Source organism: Canis lupus, chromosome 27, assembly GCF_011100685.1.
Source record: "Canis lupus familiaris isolate Mischka breed German Shepherd chromosome 27, alternate assembly UU_Cfam_GSD_1.0, whole genome shotgun sequence".
In the NCBI taxonomy this organism is placed as follows: Eukaryota; Metazoa; Chordata; class Mammalia; order Carnivora; family Canidae; genus Canis; species Canis lupus.
This window is the reverse complement of record NC_049248.1, coordinates 12,061,290-12,082,643: the sequence shown is the minus strand read 5'-3', so window position 1 is coordinate 12,082,643 and position 21,354 is coordinate 12,061,290. Positions and strand designations below refer to the sequence as shown.

The 21,354-nt window shown below is 34.4% G+C and overlaps 1 protein-coding gene across 1 annotated transcript in view; it reads left to right on the top strand.

The window, feature by feature from the left end:
* LRP6 (LDL receptor related protein 6) overlaps window positions 1–21,354 on the top strand; it is a 163,030-nt gene that overhangs the window by 91,368 nt on the left and 50,308 nt on the right. Inside the window, exons 5-7 of the mRNA XM_038576811.1 lie at window positions 1,422–1,553; window positions 4,252–4,648; window positions 5,802–5,973. Coding sequence (XP_038432739.1) covers window positions 1,422–1,553; window positions 4,252–4,648; window positions 5,802–5,973 — 701 coding nt within the window. The remainder of the gene's footprint in view (window positions 1–1,421; window positions 1,554–4,251; window positions 4,649–5,801; window positions 5,974–21,354) is intronic.

Genomic DNA, 21,354 nt, shown 5'->3' with positions numbered 1-21,354 from the left:
CAGTGTGTTTTTAAAAAGAAGTACTTTTCTTAAATAGAAACTTCTGTGAATCTAACTGGTGAATTGAATTATCTTAGGTTGCCTAATACCTGCATAAATCTGCATAACCTCCTCCCCACTCCGTTTTCTTAGTTTTGCTTCTATTTTTGTTCAACCTTTGTAGTGACTTGGGCTTTGGCTGCTGGGAACAATTTCTTCTAAGAGAGAAGTAGAATTAGGTTTAAAAGGAATATGAGAATGTTAAATGTTTGGCACTTGTATATAAATAAATGTCTGGCATGTGTCTGAGTATATTTCAGATTGTATTCCATAGCCAAAAATAAAGGGTGTTTGGATTGTGCATTGCTTTGTATTAGCTCTATTCATTTGGGTGGGGGAGGGGATAGTCAAATAATGTATTATATTGGAATCTGATGATCATGAGTCCATAAAAGTGTTTTTAAATGTATGTGTAGCCCCTTCATAAAAATGTTATATGAATTTTTTATTTTCGTGGTTAGCCCTTAGGAGAGAATTTCCCTGGGTTTTTGTTGTTGTTTTGTTTTTTTAATGGCACTGTTGATCCTTTGTGTTTTACTAGTTTCAGAATTTGCAGTTGTCATTGCTGTATCTTTCATATTTTGTTGGTCTCCATCTTAGGTTGATTTTTAAATGAATATTATTTAAATCCATCCCTTTCCATAGTTTCAACAAATGTGCTAATGAATCTCCACTTCTGTTTTTTCTCTTTTGGTCTATTATGCCTATCCATGTTAATCTTTCCAAAGTGGATTTTTCAACATCCTAATTACTTCTTTGGCTTTCAGTGCCATCCACCACAATTTGTCCCTATTCTCTGTGCTCACTCGGCTTTAGCTCTTATTAGTCAACAGAAACCTCAATATCCAGTTGGAATATTTGCCTTATTATCTCACCCAATGTACAGCCTCCAAGCTTTTTATTCATATAATTTTACCACATTTGAAATGTCCTTCTCTCCTTCCTGTCCTTCAAGGGTCCTGTCATGTCCTATGTCCTTCATGAAAGTTTTCGTTAACCCATAGTGATTTATTTTCCATTTGACTCTCTACTTATTTATGTCTATCATGTGCAAGATAGCACTTAGTTTCATTGTTTTGTATTGTTTTCTAATTTGTTAATTTGGGCATACTGACTAAATTGTAAGCTCTTTTAGGGTAGTGGGTAGTGGCGTCCTGCTTTATTTCTTGTATATTCCTCTTTGGGTACAAAATACTAAGTCACTTCTCGCTGATTAATTCCTTTTCTTGCAGATGGTTTGGTAGTCAAGGACCTGGATGACATTTGGTAATAATTTAGTTTATCACAGTTGCTCATGTTATGGTTGTTAACCTTTGTGTACCTAGAGTGAGGGAGGGCATCTATAATCATTGGTATTAATCAGTGTGATTTATATTTGACAGCTACAAATCCATGTGGAATTGATAATGGTGGTTGTTCCCACTTATGTTTGATGTCTCCAGTCAAGCCTTTTTATCAGTGTGCTTGCCCAACTGGGGTCAAACTCCTGGAGAATGGAAAAACCTGCAAAGATGGTAAGAAGTTGGTCTCCAAGAAGGAAAAATTTCCCATCACAACTGGAATTCTTTATGATTTGTTTTATTTCTCTATAGTAAGCTCTGTATATTAATTACAGTGTTTGGGAGACAAGTCACTTAATTTTTGTCTTCACAATCAGTTATATAACAAGGGTGTTTTGTGTTTTAGGGCATATCTTTAATACTGCTTATTAAGTCATTTTAGCATTTTGACTGAATTTTTAACATGGTATTTTTTTAGATGCTATTTCTTTTTTGATGAAATGTCAGTTATAGGTATCACAGTTGATTCTTGTGAAAAATTCAATCTTTTAACAATGGATAGCATTTCCTCTGTGCAAGGAAGCAGTGTTTACTAAACTTTAAACTACAGCGATTTATCATGGGGTAGGTATATTTCTAAATAATTATTGATGATATTTTAAATCACCTTTTAACAACAGAGAAGTGCTTTCAGAAGAAGAAAAAAAAAACCCATATTCTGCTGTATTAAAGCAACTTTTTTCTATACTTAAACACTGCCTCTTCTCCTTATTCTCTTAATTCCCGATAGAAAGAGGGCATATTGAAGAAATATGTTGATTTAGGACATTTCAGGGGACTTCTGGTTTGGGAAACCATCAATTCTTTTTCTTCTTAATGAGAATGTTATTCTTCATTCTTACTTCTATGGATTACTATTTGATTTTCTAGCCACCAGCAAGACCTGGTAAGAAAATTGTTACATTTAGCAACGGCTTCTTTATCTAACTCTGAAAAGCAGAAGCCTTTATTTCAGAGTGTGTTAGGGAGTTCCTGGCAAGGGGGTCAGGGAGTCAGAGAGATGGAATTGAGTTGGTGTACAGGATATTTGTCATGACTTGGCATTGATAAATTATCCTCATAGTCAAAGGTGAAGCTGGCTGACTCTTGTCAGACGGTTTCCATGGCAAACAATAATTTGGTTTCAATTTAAAACAAAAGGTTTTTGTAATGTTTCTTTTTTGTTTAAAAATGTAGCCTGACTTTAAAATAGAGGATTTATTTTAGCAATAGTGGTCTGTCTATACCCTCACAGCAGTGCAAATGTACATGTCTAGTATTTGGAATTTTAGATGTACATTTGGCATGTAGTAGCTTCAAGTTAACTATTCTGTTTTGATCACCTTGCTCAAATTAACAGCTTCACTTTCTATGATTTCTTTGCAGAGTTTTGGGGCTGGCTCTTTTTGGTAGTTAGTAGAGGCAGTGAATAGTACAAAGTTATTCCTACTTGATACCTGCTATGGCATTTAGGGCTGTATTTTCTCTAAGATCAAGTCATTTATAATTAGTCCTTGAATCAAAAAACTGTAAAGAAGGGCTTTACTCCTCTTCTCAGTTTTATTCAGCTATAATTCCAGATTGATATGAAGCGTATTTTCTTTTAGATTCATTTCTTTGGGAATCCTTTTTCACTCTTTGAGTTGTCAGCTTGCTTATTATCTTTTATAGTTAGATGCTTTTATCAGTGCTTTACTTGAACATTAAAAAAATCAAAACAAAAAAAGGTTGAAATTAATATCCTTATTCTCAGCTGTGTTTTATGTAATACTAATTTGGGTTAAAAACATTTCATAAATAAGTGATTTAAAACTCAGTGAAACAAAAAATTGAAAGTGTTTCTTTAAAAAAAAAAAGATTTATTTATTAATGAAAGACACAGAAAGAGAGAGAGAGAGGGAGAGACACAGGCAGAGGGAGAAGCAGGTCCCATGCAAGGAGCCTGACATGGGACTCAATCCCAGGTCTCCAGGATCAGGCCCTGGGACAAAAGTGGCGCTAGGCGCTAAACCGCAGAGCCACCGGGGCTGCCCAAGTGTTTCTTTTCTAATGATAATAACACATTAGTTAATATTTATCAAATATTTGTGTTCAGTACTTTCCTGATTTTTACATGGATCTTATTTAACCCTCAGAGCAACCTATGAGATATAGATGAAGAAACTAGTTTTAGCAAGATGAAGTTTTGGCTAAGTTTGTATAGGAACTTAAATCCAGCTGTGTCAGATCCACAGCTCTTCATCTTAACTAGTATGTTACATTTATCTGATGCCCTCTCTTTGCTGCTGCTTTTTCCTTCACTATAGCCCCCTCTGTACTTTATTATGTCAGGTATTGCCTTATTCTCTTTGTTAAGACAGCTTAACTGAAATATAACTTACATGCTATAAATTTCAGTTATTTCAAATACACAGTTCGGTGGTTTTTAACTAATTTACAACTGTGAAACCATCACAATCCAGTTTTAGAACATTCTCAACAAACACAAAAGATCTTTGTCTTTTACGTTTGTAAATAAACCTCCTTCTCAAAGGATCTATACTATGTCTCCTTCCTCCTTTAATATTCAGCTACTTAACTTCTTAGTCATTACATAGTCACTCTTCATTATATCTTTAAGTAGCTGTAACTAATTCCAGGGGATATAAGCAAGTGAACCAGAGGAGGAATCAAAACTTGATTTGGAGAGCTGAGCCAATATAGAGCTTGACCTCATAGTCACGCTATTACTAGTTAACTGTTACTTTCCATTTCCACCCTAAATAGACCCTGAATGTCCTTTTATACTACTTCACTTTTCAATTCCTGAAGTTCTTTACTCTTGATTTAGAGTGACTAAATTTTGCCTATGGGTTTCAATTTTTTCTTCATTTATCTCACTTCACTGTTCTAGGTGCCACTGAATTACTGCTTTTAGCACGAAGGACAGACTTGAGACGTATTTCTTTGGATACGCCAGATTTTACGGACATTGTTTTACAGTTAGAAGACATCCGTCATGCCATTGCCATAGATTATGATCCTGTGGAAGGCTATATCTACTGGACTGATGATGAAGTGAGGGCCATACGCCGCTCATTCATAGATGGATCTGGCAGTCAGTTTGTGGTCACCGCTCAAATTGCACATCCTGATGGCATTGCTGTTGACTGGGTTGCCCGAAATCTTTATTGGACAGATACTGGCACTGATCGGATAGAAGTGACAAGGCTCAATGGTACCATGAGGAAGATCTTGATTTCAGAGGACTTAGAGGAACCCCGGGCTATTGTGTTAGATCCCATGGTTGGGTAAGAAGCTCTGCTGATAGAAAAATTTTGCCTGGTGTTTCTATTTTCTCCAGATTCCTAAAAACATTGACAAAAACAATATGGAGTATGTGTTGGTTTTCAGTAAACAGCTCTTCAGTGGCTGTTCATTTTTAGAAAATAGTGATTGGAATAAAATCTCAAGTTAAAGAATTGTTAGTTTTTTTCCTTGAATATTTTGAATACTTTTTTTTTCTAAATTAAGTCAGTGCTTGCTGACTTTGGGTGTTGTGTTGGCTACAGATTTTGCTGAGGTTGCATCATGACCGTGAAAAATGTGGAAAGAAATTATTTTCAGAACTCTTTTTCTTCCCCTAGGAGATTTAATTTTATCCCATTTTCAGTACTTCTAGAATGGTATGCTAAAGGATATATCTTACTTTGTATATCCCAAAATACATGACTAACACAATTTTTTTTTTGAAAGGGGAGGAGGTCATGACACTTTGACCACAGTCCAGGGAAATACAGCTTTCTATATACTCATCAATGTTATTTGTTACTATGAGATTCATTCTTAGAGTGAATGAAGTGACAAATTATTTCACTTCAGTGTAAAACAGTGTCTTGGAACCACTTAAACTCCTAGGAGCCACAACAATTACTTAGCACTACAGAAAGAGTAAGTTTTTTTGGGAATTCAGTTTGTCATCTGAAAATTACTATTAGGATAGCCTTTTTGTGTCAGAGATGACAAGCCAACAAGAAAAAAAAGATGACTGGAGTGTCTGGCTGCCTGAGAAGAGCATGCGACTTTTGATCTTGGAGTCATGAGTTCAAGCTCCATGTTTGGTGTAGAGATTACTTAAATTAAAAATTTAGAAAAAAAGAAAAAGAGATGACTGTTAATGGGAAGGAGCACAAAGTATTTTGGAAAAAAAAAAAAAAAAAGATCTCATTGGAAGAAATTTTTTATTATCCGCTCTAGAAAACACTGTTTGATCTGAAAATATCCTACCAGCATGTACAAACTGCTATTATGTCTTAAACATAAATTTTGAGTATATTTCTTATTTTTTTCTTTCTATGGTGTTAACTGAGACCAGTGTGATATGAGGGTGGACCTCACCTTTAGGATATCTGAAAGTTACAGTTTATTATCTGTTTTTAGCTCATTTTCTGTATACCTCTGTAGGTACATGTATTGGACTGACTGGGGAGAAATCCCGAAAATTGAGCGAGCAGCTCTGGATGGTTCTGACCGAGTAGTGTTGGTTAATACTTCTCTTGGTTGGCCAAATGGTTTAGCCTTGGATTATGATGAAGGCAAAATATACTGGGGAGATGCCAAAACAGACAAAATTGAGGTTGGTTTCTTGCTTTTTCATTTTTAAATCAGTTTCATAATGGTTTTTGAGTTGATAATAATTTGATGCAGATATTCTAACCTCTTGTCTGGGGTGCCAGAGGTATCTTTTACAGGAATTTTACTCAACTTTCAGGATTCTAGGGATTATGTACTTTCTTCCATTGAACCTTAAGATTTTTGAGCTGTACTGGCATGAGAAATGGATATTCCTTTATTTCTAGTCCTAAAAGCTTATCTGAGTGATTTTCCTCATTATAGATAAAGCTACTGTCTGAATTTTCTAGGGACAGTGTCTGCACAAATCAAGTATTATTTAAGACCTATACTGGAAGAGCTGGTAGTTCTGTCAGGAGAACAAAGCCCATATGTGTATATATAACTTTTTTTATTACTAGTGTTGGGGACAGGTGGTAGCATATATTAAGTTGTAAGGTGGTTGCATGCAAACAATTTTTAAATTGATTTATGAGCTGTGTAGGAGAATGATTAATTAATCAAAGCTTGAGGGAAAATATTTACCGTATGGTAGAATTAAGTTGTAGCAATCAGGATAGAATTATGGTGGAAATAACCAGTGGTGAATCACAATAAACTAGTGGTTTATGGCAATGTTTTGTAGATGGCATATACTTTGATGTTGAATGTGAACTCTAAATTTCACAGCTTTGAATTAGGCTGTGCTATAGGTCTTAGGATCACATTCTTAAAACAGTTTCTTTCACAGTATTTCTTGGGAGAGTGCATGACTTTTTTTTTTTTTTTTAAGTGCATGACTTCTTATATAAGGAATAGGCTTGGAATGGCCCTTTGGAGCCACAACACATATCTTCTAACAGATAGGTAATTTGAGCCCGGAGCCATTATTTTAGAAAGGTAGTTCTTAAGAGTGCCAGGGACTCAGGGAATAATGAATTAAAGGGCCTTCTTTTCAGAATGGAAACTTGGAATAGAAAAACGCATTAGTATTCCACAGGCTCAAATACTGAAGACTGCATCTCTTATTCTTCCAGCTGGTTTGCATTAATAGAAAATTTTGCATAGACTTAACTATATAAATTTTCTCCCTGTTAGGGTTTCACTGTTGTTCTCCTCTACCCCCACCCCCGTTAAATCCAAGTTAGTGTTTGAATCTTTAACAGTTTAGAGTACAGTGCTAATGAGACCAAAGTTATGGGTTCTTTTTTTTTTTTTTTAAGACAGGCTATTAGCGTCCTACTTGGATCAGCCTAAGTACAGATTGCACATCCATTTCCAAGCAGTTCACAAATATGTATTGTTGACCAGTTATGGACCCTACATGAGGTATAGGTATTACTACTCTTAGAAAAACAATTTAAAGCTCATATGTCGTACAAGAATTTTTGTACATAAGGGAAGAACACTTGATTTATTATTTCATAGGGATTTTTAAAATTCTATATTTGGTAACCTTTAAGCTTGTGCTATGATTGATTCGATTGTAAATAAAACATTTGTTTCTTACTGGGAATTTTTCTTTTTCTTTTTTTTTTTTTAATTTTTATTTATTTATTTTTTAATTTATTTATGATAGTCACAGAGAGAGAGAGAAAGGCAGAGACACAGGCAGAGGGAGAAGCAGGCTCCATGCACCAGGAGCCCGACGTGGGATTCGATCCCGGGTCTCCAGGATCGCACCCTGAGCCAAAGGCAGGCGCCAAATCGCTGCGCCACCTAGGGATCCCTCTTACTGGGAATTTTTCATGTCTTATTTCCCACACTTCAGGTCACTTTCATTACTTTAGATATAGAAATTTTTTTTTAAGATTTTTTTTTTTTTTTAATTTTCATCCATTTATGATAGTCACACAGAGAAAGAGAAAGGCAGAGACATAGGCAGAGGGAGAAGCAGGCTCCATGCACCGGGAGCCCGATGTGGGATTCAATCCCGGGTCTCCAGGATCGGGCCCTGGGCCAAAGGCAGGCGCTAAACCGCTGCGCCACCCAGGGATCTCTAGATACAGAAATTTTATTCAAAAATCACAACTAGTCTGGAGGGATATAGGTAGAGGAGTGAGAATTTTTGGAGGTTCTGTGTTGACCATGTTTGAGAATAAGAATGAACCACATATAACAACATATAATATTGATTAGACAGGATTTATTTTCTTGGTTTGCAATAAGTGCAGTAGATCTTAAAATTGGTGTTCATTCTGGCCTGTTCTGTCTTACTGAGCTGTATACATGTATGCAGTGGTGTCATTTCCTCCCTCACTTCTCTCCTTTCTTCTTCCTTGAGTGGTACCAGCATCCTTAAAAATCTGCCTTCACACCTATCGCCTATTTCTCCTCTTCCAGGTTTGCTCTCTGTCCTTGTTTTGATAGATTATTTGGGATTAGTGGTACATCTTCCTCCACCAGATTTTACATACAAAGACCTCCCTTTGTTTTTTCCCCTGGAGATTCTGATGAAGTTTCTCTAATTGAGTATCAATACTTTTGTAATTTTCTTTTCTTAGACACATCTGGGAAATAGAGCAGGTATTGTTATTTATTCTCTTCCTAATTTATGTTTCTAGAATACAGTATATTAAGGAAAGAGCACAGCTCTTCATCTAAATTAATCCTGCATAACTGGGGGAGGAAAACTGTTAGTTTCTCTTTTTGAGACTAGTGGTGATTATAGGAGCAACTACCACAACAAGTTTATGTCTCACTTTACTGGATAGTAAGTTGAATATAGTGAACTTGAAAACTTTTGGAAAAATAAATACTTTTTTAAATGCTTCTTTTTCTAAAGAGATTATTGGCTAGCCTTTTGTTACGTAGCCTGTGATCCTAACTACTGATCTTTACTAGTTTCTTTTTTTCCTCCCAAAGATTTTATTTATTTATTTGAGAGGGAGAGAGAGCACGAGTGGGGAAAGGGGCAGGCAGAGGGAGAAGCTGATTCCCCACTTAGCAGGGAGCCTGATGTGGGACTCCATCTGTGGAGACTCCTGGATCATGACCTGAGCCAAAGGCAGACACTTAACTGAGTCACCCAGGCGCCCCATGATGATTTTTCTTAATCGTTTTTTTCTAAGATTAATTCTTCCTTAAGAAATTATAATCATCTGCTGTTGAAATAAAGCTCTTTTGATTATATGACGGGTACCAACAAGTACTTCCTTTTGAATCCTTGCCAGTTTTTAACATTCTGTGCTCCTTAAATTTGATTTTACTTTCAGTTTTAAAGAAATATTCAAGATAATGAGCTTAGATACCTGAATCTTTGCTCATTTCTACTTTACAACACTATATGTATGTATGTGAATGTGTATTTTCCCCCACTTGTTCCAAACATATTATGACTGAAGAATGATATTGATAAACACTCAATAGATTTCTCAGCTCAACAGAATACCTGGATTAGGGGCTTATATTCATTGAGTTTTAAACATCGTGCTGTCCTTTTATATTATCTTGCATCTGTTTGGGGTATATTTTACAATAACATATTTTTGAATTCCTATTTGAAAGTTACCTTTTGATGTACAATTCAAGCAACATTATTTAACTTGTTATAATCTACAGCAGCCAAAGTAGTACATCATCTAATTATATACCCTGTTGTCTCATTATCCACTCTACTTTGTCTGGCTCTAAAAAAATTATTGCACATACATAATGAGAGAAACTTGCTTGATGATGAGTGTAATCATGCTTCCCTAAAATGCCACAACAAACCCTAGAGCCTCACCAAACAGGATGCTTTGCCTTGCTTAGGAGTTAGTATAGTTTTATCTATGTAAATTAGAATAATCTGATGCATGTTATTTTAGTGACCACGTTTGAACTTGCTCTTGATCTTTTTAAAAATGTTCTGTTGTTACCCTTCTTCTCATGTTTTAGTATAAAACCATGTAATATGTGTGGAGATATTTTTAGTTTCAGCCTACCTTTTTTTTCCTTTGGTTTTTGTATACCTGAAGTAAAAGAGTGCAGATTTTAATGTCCTACTTTCTTAAGAGGAGAAGTTAGCTTCTTCATAGTTGGTAACGGTGTTTAGTTGTTATGAGTGGTAATCTGTGGATCTTTATTGAAATGTTTTGTAATAGCAGACTCTGACCTTAATTCTTATTTGATTTTCCATTTAACTGAGAGACCTTAGATAATTCATATAATAATCTGTTCTTTGTATTTTGACAGGTAAGATCATTTAAGCCAGATGATGTTTAGGTTTCTTCCCATTATAACATCTTCTGGTGTTTTTTAATACTAACTGCATTATTTTTGATTAAGAACAGATAATATATTTGCTTTGGGAGAGTTGCTTAAAGGAAATTTATATTCAGGTGACACGAATATTTTCTTTTTTATTTACATTTTTCCTTATTTACTGTGCATTGAATCCCTATTAACTAAAGAAAGGGTTCAATATATTTAGTAATTCAGTTTTACTGAAAGTATTTTCTCCTTTTAATATTCATTTATATTTTGTATTGACCTTTATACAAGCTATTCCATTATTAACATGCCTAGTAGGTTTAAATAAATGTTTAAAGCTGTTGTTTGAAATTAGCCAAACATGTAAATGCTTTTTACTAATGGAGTCCCTATAAAACATTATTTTTCAGGAGGTTATTTCTCTGTAGATGGGAAACTATTATACTTTTATGTGTTTCATATAAATTTTATTTTTACTGCTTTTAGAAGGTTTGGAAAGGGTAGGTAGCTAAATAATGGCAAAGACCACAATTTTGAGACTTATTCGGAGGGAATTTGTAAAACATTGAGCAGTTAAAAGTGACAAGTATTTTAACTTCTTACTTAAGTTTAAAATGATCACCAGCTATTTAAAGATTCTATATAATAGTTTTTCTTAAAGTTATCCATATGAACAAAGGCTTCTCCTTCAGTTTTTTTTTCCACTTTAAGTGTAGTTTACAATTAAAAATTTAGACCTTCTAAGAATATTACAGTGTAGGCCCTATAATTTTTTGTTGTTGAACTCGTAGATTTCCCAAACCATTCATTCATTGTACTATCATTTTGTTGTTGTTGTTAGATTGGATCTGAAATAAGTAAGTCTCAGAGAAGAATTAGAATTCTTTTGGTTGTAGCAAGATTTTTCAGTAGACTGGTATTTAGTATTTCATTTATAATTACGAGCTTCTGAAATCTTCTAGGCTTCTAGAGTTTGTGTGAATGAAATTAGAGGCTTTATGTGATTTTTAAAAACCCTGTTCAGGATTTTTTGTTCTTACTGTTCATTTATTTTTGATTTTTGATTGACTAATGACTTGGCTTTTATATTTGGTTGAGATTTATAATATTGCTTTTATGTTTTAGCTACAGTGTTATTCTTAAAATATGAAAAAAAAACTCTTTTATGCCATAATAAATTTCATTAGTCTAAAGATAGTAAGTAAACAATGTTTCATGGGTTTCAAAATTGTTTTTGCTAGTTCTCATAAAATTAGCTATGTCTAGATATAATGCTCACACAAACATTATTCTTTTTGTCCCAGGTTTCTCTTCCTAAAATTAAGCATTCTTCAGTGCTTTGCTTAGTTTGCTTCTTTTATTTGCCTAAGGTCATATAATTTTCTATTTGGAAAAAAAATGGAATTCCAGTTTTCTGATTCCTAATACAGTATTTTTTGTGTTGTGTGCTATTTTGCCTCTTTTTTAGAAAGAAATTTTGAAATAATTTCAGACTTACAAAAATTTGCAATAATAGATCTTTCACCAAGTTTCATTTTACCTGCTCCTAGAACAATTATCAACTCCAGGAAATTAACATTTGATACAATTTCCATTATTCCTATTATATTTATTAATTGGAATTCTCTTGTAAGGAAGAGCTGTTCCCTCTCCTTTTCAGTTTTTTATATGTATATTAATATGGAACCATGGATATTTATTTTATAAAATTGTAGAATATTATAAGGTTATATTCCATTATTATCATTGTATTGTTGCAAAAATTGTTCCAGAGTTGGCATTAGGAGCCCTTCAACTTGATTCCTGTGACCTTTTCACTAATCTCCATCTCTTTTTTTTAATTGTGGTAAAGAAAAAAACCCCACATAACATAAAATCTACCATCTTAACCATATTTAAGCAGAGAGTAGAGTAGTGTTAACTATGCATGTTGTGCAAGAAAATCTCTAGAACTTTTTCATTTTGCAAAACTGAAATTCTATCAAACCAACTTCCTTTTCTCCCCACCCCAGCAACTACCAGTTTATTTTCTGTTTCTAAGAGTTTGTCTTCTTTAGATACCTAAAGGGAAATCATGCAGTGGAATAAGAATCATAGAGTATTGTCTTTTTGTTGCTGGCTTATTTCACTTAGCATAAGTCCTCATAGTTCCTCCACTTTGTAGCATATAACAAGATTCTCTTCTTAAAGGCTGAGTAATATTTTATGTATGCACCACATTTTCTCTATCCATTTATCAGTGGATATTGAAGTTGGTTCCACCTTTTGGCTATTATGAATAATGCTTCAGTGAACATGGATGTGCAAATATCTCTTTGAGATCTTGTTTTCATTTCTTTTAGATATATACCCAGAAGTGGGATTGTTGGATCATGTGATTCTATTTTTAAGTTTTCAAGGAACTTCCACTGTTTTAAAGCACTTTCTGGAACAATATATTCAGCTTTATCTCATATTTTCTTGCCTCAGCCATGGAATCATCTATTGCTCTAAGGAGCCATGGTTCTGTCTAATGAAGAATAATATTTAAAAAACAATATATGGGGGTGGGGTGGGTGGGCACCTGGCTGGCTCAGGCAAAAGAGCATGTTACTCTTGATCTCAGGGTTGTGAGTTCGAGCCCTACATAGGGTGTGGAGATTACTTTTTAAAAAAACTTAAAAATAAATAAATGGCAATATCTGAATACTCTCTGGTCCTAGAGTATTTTGCCTTTCACTAATAAGGTGTTGATTATTATTTCTACTCAGACTCCAAATAGAATTTATTCTAGGGATGCCTGGATGGCTTAGCAGTTGAGCATCTGCCTTTTGGCTCAGGCCATGATCTTGGAGTCCCCAGATCCAGTCCCACATTGGGCTCCCTACAGGGAGCCTGCTTCTCCTTCTACCTATGTCTTTGCCTCTCTCTGTGTGTCTCTCATGAATAAATAAAATCGTTTTTAAAAAAAGAATTTATTTTAGTTGTGCTTGAAGAGAATGAAAGGAAAGAGAGCAGTTTTCCCTTGTTAATATGTTTATGTTTTCTGCATTAGGGTTTTTTTGAAGGCTTTAGGACAGTGGGACTCTTAGAAGTGTCTGAGGAAGCAGTTGAGTATAATTGACCAAGGTGGTGTTGTATTCATAATAATGGTGTCTTGAACTGAAAATCTGTTCTTAATTTTCTAGTTCTCCTGAGTAACTTTGGTTTTAGAAAGCTTTGGTCACAATAGCAATTCCTAGCTCTATCTGTAAAAGAGCATAGTAGCTGTAATTGTTTAATATTCTAAACATGACTCCTTGAAAAAAATAAAACTACCCTAGTGAAGCTATGATATTTTCTCTTTTCACATTAAAAATCACTTGTATTTACTGAAATAACTTGAACAGTTTAAAAGGCTTTTTTTAAAAATAAAGATTTTATGTATTCATGAGAGAGACAGAGAGAGAGAGAGAGAAAGAGAGAGAGAGGCAGAGACATATGCAGAGGGAGAAGCAGGCCCCCTGCAATGAGCCTGATGTGGGACTCAATCCCAGGACCCCGGAATCATGACCTGAGCTAAAGGCAGCCGCTCAACCACTGAGCCACCAAGGTGCTCCGCAAAGGCTGTAAAACCTAGGACAATAATTGCCCTTAATGCTTTTATCACAGGTACATTGCATCTCTTTACTTCCCCTATTGGTCTCAAAGCATTTCTCTTTACTTTTCACCCCACAGATTCTGCATGATTGACTGTTACTTCCATGGATATTTATTCCATTTTTTAAAATGACATTTCTGTGAAATTTTATTTTATACCCTATTATCAGTCAGCCTCCAATGAGATCTATTTTCTCTTTATATGTGAAGATTAATTCCCTACCTGTTTTGGATATTGGCTGGGACATTAGAAGATGAATGGTTCATTATAAGCACAGTGTTTAAGTTTTTCTTTTAGGATGTCATAGTATTCCCACTCTAGTTCCTTTTATGATAGGTGCCTGGTTGTCCTATTGTCATCTATTTCTTGAACATGTCTAGTCAAGTGAAGTTGCATAGCAACAACTTTGGTAGTAGACTGGCTGCATTCCAAAATTTCATGGGTAATCCTGTCTTGACATTTAATAAGCTGATGAAACTACTCAAAAAACCAGATGTGATATCTATAGAAGGTTTGCTATAACCTCCTTTCTGTGGAGATATTCTGGTTAACCCACATCTGTTTCCTGTTGTAGCCCATATTCTCAGTGTGGTTTGTAATATTTGGGAATGCCTCAGAATAGTTAAATCCGTACCACAATGTGGTTGAAACAGTTGAAACCACTGGAGACTCTGGTTCAGATTTGGAGGTAGATTTTAGAAGTGACAGAAGCCCAATTTCAGTTTAACTAATTAAACCACTCTGAGGTAATACAGCAAAGCACACCCTCAAAAGCTGCCAAAAGATTTAATTAGTGTTGGCTCAACTTTTAAAGCATAAGGGTAATCTTTTGGAATCGCTTAAAATGGTTCATTTGTTCTGAGTTCAGAATGTACAAGCAAGCTTTAACCAGGATTTGTGTTGTTATTTTAAACATAAGGGGCTTAAAACCATATTTACAAACCCAGTAACCTGTCCAAAACTGTTACTTGTTGGTTAAGAGAAATGTGATAGTGCTTTTCTTTGAGACAAAGCAGCATGTTCTTTTTTTCACTATGTTGCTTCTGCCTAGTAGAGATTGTGTGGCTGGTAAAAGAGAAATATTTAGGGAGGAAGCCATTTTCTAATAGAAGTGTCACCTTTGCAAAAGTAATGGAAGGAAACAGATTTCAGAAAGTAATCATTGGACTCTGTGCTTAAAGGGAAATGTATGGTTCTTTAGATGTAAAGTCTCACAATCAGATTTTTTTTTAAGCTGTTGATCCCTTAATATCTTCAGAGGATTCTTATAATTGCTTTCCACATCATAACAAAAATGATAACAGCATTTGGTAATGACAGCTATTATTACTATTATTATTCAAGTGCCCTTGGATTTTCACCTTATCTTTCCTTCCTTTTTTCATTTAATTATGAAAAATTTAAGACATGCAGTAAAGCAGAGTGAAGATTCTCAGGAACCATCAGCTTTAATCATTACTATTAGTATAGGGTCAATCTAGAATTCTCTTAATGGGAAAGCCAAGGAGATGGCAGATATGGATTATCTTATTAATATAACTGTGGTTTTAATACTTACATGTTGGGATAACCTAAAAGAAATGAAAGAATCAAGCCTTTGTTCTTGTTCTTACAAGTCTCAGCTAGTACTTTGAAATGTAAACTTGTAAATGTGATAAAAGATGGAAAACATAATTTTATTAATTTTTTCCCATCAGAAATCATTTTTTGAAATAATTTTAGCCCATATTAGAATTAAATGTAGGATAGCTAAAGAGGGAGGAAAGACCGAATGGAAGACACTTAATCATTTGTGGCTTCACTGAGCCTGAAGGGTATAGGGCAGCCTTGTCAGAGGCAGATGTTGAAAGGACAGAGATGTAATCTAAAAAAGAAGTAAATTAATTTTGTTGTAGGCTGTATAGTCACCACCATGAAATTCTAATCCTGCATAGTCCATTATGGTAGCCAGTGGCCACATATAGTTATGGAGCACTGAGAAAGTGGCTACTCTAACTAGCCATGCTTGAAGTGTAAAATACATACTAAGAAGACCTAGTATGAAAAAAACCATCAAAGTCTCACTAATAAATTTTTAAGTATTGATTACACGTTGAAATAAAAATATTTGGGTATGTTGGATTAGATAAAATACAGTATTAAAATTAATTTTACCTGTTTCTTTTTATTTTTTAAAATTTGGCTACTAGAAAATTTAAAATTACACACATGACTCCCATTTGGGGCTTAAATATTTCTCTTGGGCTGCCCTGTTCTAGACTCAGTCCTGTCTTAAAAACTGCAACAGACAAAACAGGAAGATAGGGAATTAAGGGAACAATGTGCTTATAAAATTACATTAAAAGATCTTTAGCACATTTTAATTACATTGTTTATTTGGAAATAGATGTGATACATCTAGCTTTAATGTGCACTTTATTTACTCCCTCCCACCATACCCCTCCCCTGCCCCAAAGGAAAATGACTCCTGGTTTTTCTTTTAAAGTGAAAGAAGGATTAGCTAAAAAGGACTAACGTTTTAATGGGTAAACCTACAAAATCCTTAGTAGTGGCTTTTAAGGAACTGTATTTGAATTCTTGGCCCCACTGTGCTAATCTAAAGATCTTTGTAAGACCTTTATTACCATTTGTTGTTGTTCGACAGATGTTGCTAAAAAACCTTTTATTTTTAATATGTCCTTTGCTCTTTTCTCTTCTTCCTGAGAACCCTGGCTTGCACTTAAAGCAGCATTAACACTGATCCAAACACCAGTTTTGACAAGGGCCTAGACCAAAGCATTTTTAATCTATAATCCTTTATGTGTAATTCTGAAATGAAAAAGCTCTCAAAACCAAGTTATTTCTGCTAATTCATTTGGTGGCAAACCTGACTTGAAGCAATGGAAGACTATCTGGAGTCTTTATTTATCCGTCTTTGTGGGAATATGTATATGTTTTGCTGCAAAAAATATTAATGTGTTTGGCAGCAAGTGCTGCCCTGGACCTAGGCAGGGGTGATATGCTATGTTCATTGTGTTTACCTTTTTAAATACCACAAAAAAATCTGAATTCTGAAATATGGCTGGCCTTAAGACTTTCAGATTTTGGACCTCTGTTACTATCCCACAGTAACTGGAAATATTTTATTAACCATACTTATGTATTGAAGATGTTTATTTTAGTACAGTCTGAACACAGTGACAGAGGTAAATGAGGTCTTCCTGAAATAGAATTTTGTCATGTCACTCTCCTTTAAGTCCTCTCAGAAGCATCTTGTTTTCTGTAGTTCTCATCTTGGAATTTCATACCTGCTATAGGATGGTATCTGCCTGAGGTTGTGTCTCCTTTGAGTCCCTTTTGTGTTCTTTCTGCCTGGACATATTTCTTTCAAAGTCAGTCACACAAGGCATCTTTGACTATATCTTAACATGTGTGTTTTTTTTTTTTTTTTCATATTCTGGAAAATCCTTTTCTCTTTCTCTTTGTCAAAATTCTTCCAATTCTTCAAGATGTGCATGAGCTCCTACTATTTCCTATACTTTTTCCTGATAAGCTACAGGCCAGAGAGGTGTCACCTTTGCAAAAGTAATGGAACCATATGTGTATGGTTTTAATGTAAATATAGTTTACCTCCTCAACTAAATTGTAATCGGCTCCGTTATAAACTTCTTAGCATTCATTACGATGTCTTTCATAGTGAATGTTCATTAGATATGTTTATCACTGATTTTGGGGCTAGGGGAGTAGAATTAGGATCTGGTACAGCAGCAAAAGTATATGTGATCTAATTGCCAAATTGTTTGCTCCTTTTTGTTTACTGTTTTAGTTAACAAACATCTAAGTAGTGTAAGCAAACTATACAAATGGGGTTGGAAATGGGAATAAGGCTGCAGCCTTAGGTAGTTTTCCATTAGTTGCCAGAACATAGAAAGGTCTGTATTGTTTTTATTCTTCAGTTTAGCAGTGTGGAGTTGTATTGGTTTTTTATTTCCACATATTGTTTTATGTTAATGTTTCAGTTTTTATTTTGAAATACTACATTTAAATATATTAATTCATTACAGCCATTTAAATATAGCTGTTTACATTAAGGGACTAAGGCATTTTATTAAATAATTTTAAAGGCCAAGAACTAACATTTGCTGAGCATCTACACATCCGATACTATCCTATATATTTAATATTATTTTCTTTAATCCTTAAATAATTTAGTGATACAAGTTCTCTTCCTGTTTTACTTGTGAGAAATAGCCTGAGGGTACCCAGTGAATGATAGAGTTTATATTTGTTATGCCAAAATGTTGTTTGCTAATGATTACATATTTGCAGAGAGCGGAAGCATAGAGAGTAGCTGCTAAGTAGAAAATGCTTAATTGTGTAAACTAAATAGAAAATGCTTAATTGTGTAAACTAAAAGGATCTTTTGGAATTGTGCTTTTGTTGTTTTTCTTACTGTGATGTTCAGTTTCTTTGCCCATTATCCAAATTCTACTTAAGCTGCCATCTTTTAAGCTGTTCATTTATCAGATGAACAAACAAATGTTGCGGGCTGAAATAACAAAAAGGAGAAAAGGTTGGTTGATCCTATAATGTCTTTGGAGGAAAAATTAAAATTCTGTTTTTATAAAGAAGTTCAATATTAGGCATTTAATATAGCCTGTAGATCAGCAAGTAAATTTTAATAGGAAGGCGAGTATATGAGCATAGTACAACAAAATTAATGTTAATTTATTAAATGTAAGATAATGCAGAATAGTTGATTTAAGATAATACTGAAACTAGAAATAAAATCAAGTCAGACATTTTTAATATATTATAAACTTGTATGAAAGTAGTACTTTAGAGTGTTACAGTGCATAATATTTAGCACTGTGTGTTGGACACCCTCTGATAGGATGAACTTCCCCAGCAGAGAACAGAAGTTCACTGTTAAGTATATGACATTTTAGATGAGGTAGCAGTACATGTTCCAGGAGATGCAGTTCGAAATATCATGGTAGAAACTGATTCAGAGACCTTAGATTAGAACTTTATACATATTTCTTATCTTTTTACATAATAGTAGAAGCTATAAGATTTGGTAGGCTTTGAAGGGTGGTTTGCAAAGAAGAACTCGGGAAGCCTTGGAAAATATCCAACCAGGTTTGAAAAAGGAAAGGGAACCAGTAAAATGAAGCGAAAAGAAGCCATCCTGGCCGTAGAAAAAGATAAGGTCATGTCATAATAGTGCCATGAAAATCCAGTGCATAGTTTCAGTGAGTGATTAGGAGTATCAAATGTTTAAAAAAAAAAAAAAAGGCAAATGAGCACAAGAACTAAGAAAAGCAATGGAAGCAGTCATTGACCATTTTCAGTAGATTTATTTCATCTGAGTCATAGATTGGAAGTCAATTGTTGAGAGTTAAGGGACTGAGTGGTAAGAGATGGAGGCAGCTGTTCCAGATCACATTCAAAAAATATGGCAGGAAAAACAGAATCATTCAACTTTAAACCATGTCTTTTTAAGTTGGGGGAAAATGTGTTGTGCTAAAGACAGAAAAAAAAGGACCCTGTGGAGACAGAGATACTGAAGATCTGGGAAAGAAGAAAATAGTATTGAGAGGAAGTTCTTGTAAGGGGGTTAGAGGAAGATGCTGGAGTCAAGAGATAATCTATGTATTAGGATGGGGGTAAAAGTACAGAGTTTTAAAAAATAAACTTTCCTTACCTAAAATAAAGATGTTTCTGTCATAGGTCTAATAAAGGAAAGCTTTTTCACTATGATCACTGTTTTCCAGGCAGTAATACAGCAGGGCCAGAAAATCTTTCTTGGAGCTCTGCTTTTAGGAGGGATCAGGAATATTCATTCTCCAAAAATACGGAGTAATGTGGTTGGCTTTTTTTTTTTTTTTTTTCTTTAACATGGGTTTAAAATTTTTACATGGTTTTAAAATTTGGGCAAGAATACCTTTCATTCATTCAAATGGGTAAGCTGTAGGATCTAAGGATAAGACCTGTTACATAAATTTTCATTTCCATTTTATTTATTTATTTATTTATTTATTTATTTATTTATTTATTTATGATTTTATTTATTTATTCATGAGAGAGAGAGAGAGAGAGGCAGAGACATAGGCAGAGGGAGAAGCAGGCTCCATGCAGGGAGCCTGACGTGGGACTCGATCCTGGGTCTCCAGGATCATACCCTGGGCCAAAGGCGGCGCGAAACCACTGAGCCATCCGGGTTGCCCTCATTTCCATTTTAGAAAGGTTTCTTTAAGTGTCTTAGGAAACTATCTCCTTTTAAATATTATTTGACAAATATTTATTGAGTTCTTTGTTAGACTAATAGTATATGTGGTCAACACATAAATGGATGAATTAGTTTCCTGCTATTCTAGAGGTCACATTCTAGTTAGGTATGTAAACAAATTATTGACTCTTTTTCTCTGCTTCGTCCTTTTACTCTTAAATACCAAAATAATTTTAAGATATAACATAGACATAGAGTATGTCCAGGAGTGATCTGTTGTAAGAAAATATGAATGTAAAAAAATGTAGACTTATGTCTCAAATTAAGAAATTATTAACTTTACACAGTATTTAGTGTAGGAACTAGAATAATGTTTAATTCTTTTAAACTGTTTTTTACTTATAAAAAAACATTCTATTTAAATAGAGATTTATACAGCTGGCTTAATAGAAGTCCTGCTGTATCTGATAGGAACAGATAAACATTCAGTTAATCTCTTCTATCAGATATAACTGAAATATTTATTGATAACTTGTAAGTGAAAATACAAGGATATACACAGTTTTGCTCACTCAATTGTTAAGTACTTTGTTTTCAAGATTTGGCTGTTCTTGGAAAGTCAGCAAGAATTTTAAAATTTTAGAGAGGAGAGATAAAGATAACATCTGGTTGTCATTCCATTTAGGCGATCACAGTATTGACTTACACAGACTATTTTCTACTAATTTTATGATAAAATTAATACTTGCATAAAAGATTATGATACTGTTCTTAGGAGGGTTGGGGGAAAAAGACTTACTCCATCTTTTACAACAGAAGATTAGTACATGTTGCTGGAATGTCAAGGAAAGAAAAGATGTCTTTGCCACTTCTAGGAAATTACTGAAGTTTTTAATGAGACTGTCAGAATTAATTTAATAATGTTGCTGTATAGGGTAGTTGGAAAGAGTAGGTATGTCATAGTTACTCGAAACTTAGTTTCAGAAAGTGTTATAAACTCCAGATACATTTACAATTATAATCTTAGGAGACTGAGAGATATATTGAGAGCCTTTTATCTGTAGGCTCTCAAAAAAATTTAAACAAAAACAATGAAATAAATATAGTAAGTGGAAGGAGTCCTAAAAAAGATAATAACTGGGACGCCTGTGTGGCTCGCGGTTGAGTGCCTGCCTTCATCCCAGGGCATGATCCTGGAGTCTCGGGATCAAGTCCCACCCACATCAGGTTCCCTGCATGGGGCCTGCTTCTCCCTCTGCCTGTGTCTCTGCCTCTTTCATTCTGAGTCTCTCATGCATAAATAAATAAAATCTAAAAAAATATATATATAATAACTATGTTTCTAAGCTGTGTGATCGTATATGAATCTCGGTTTCCTTCAC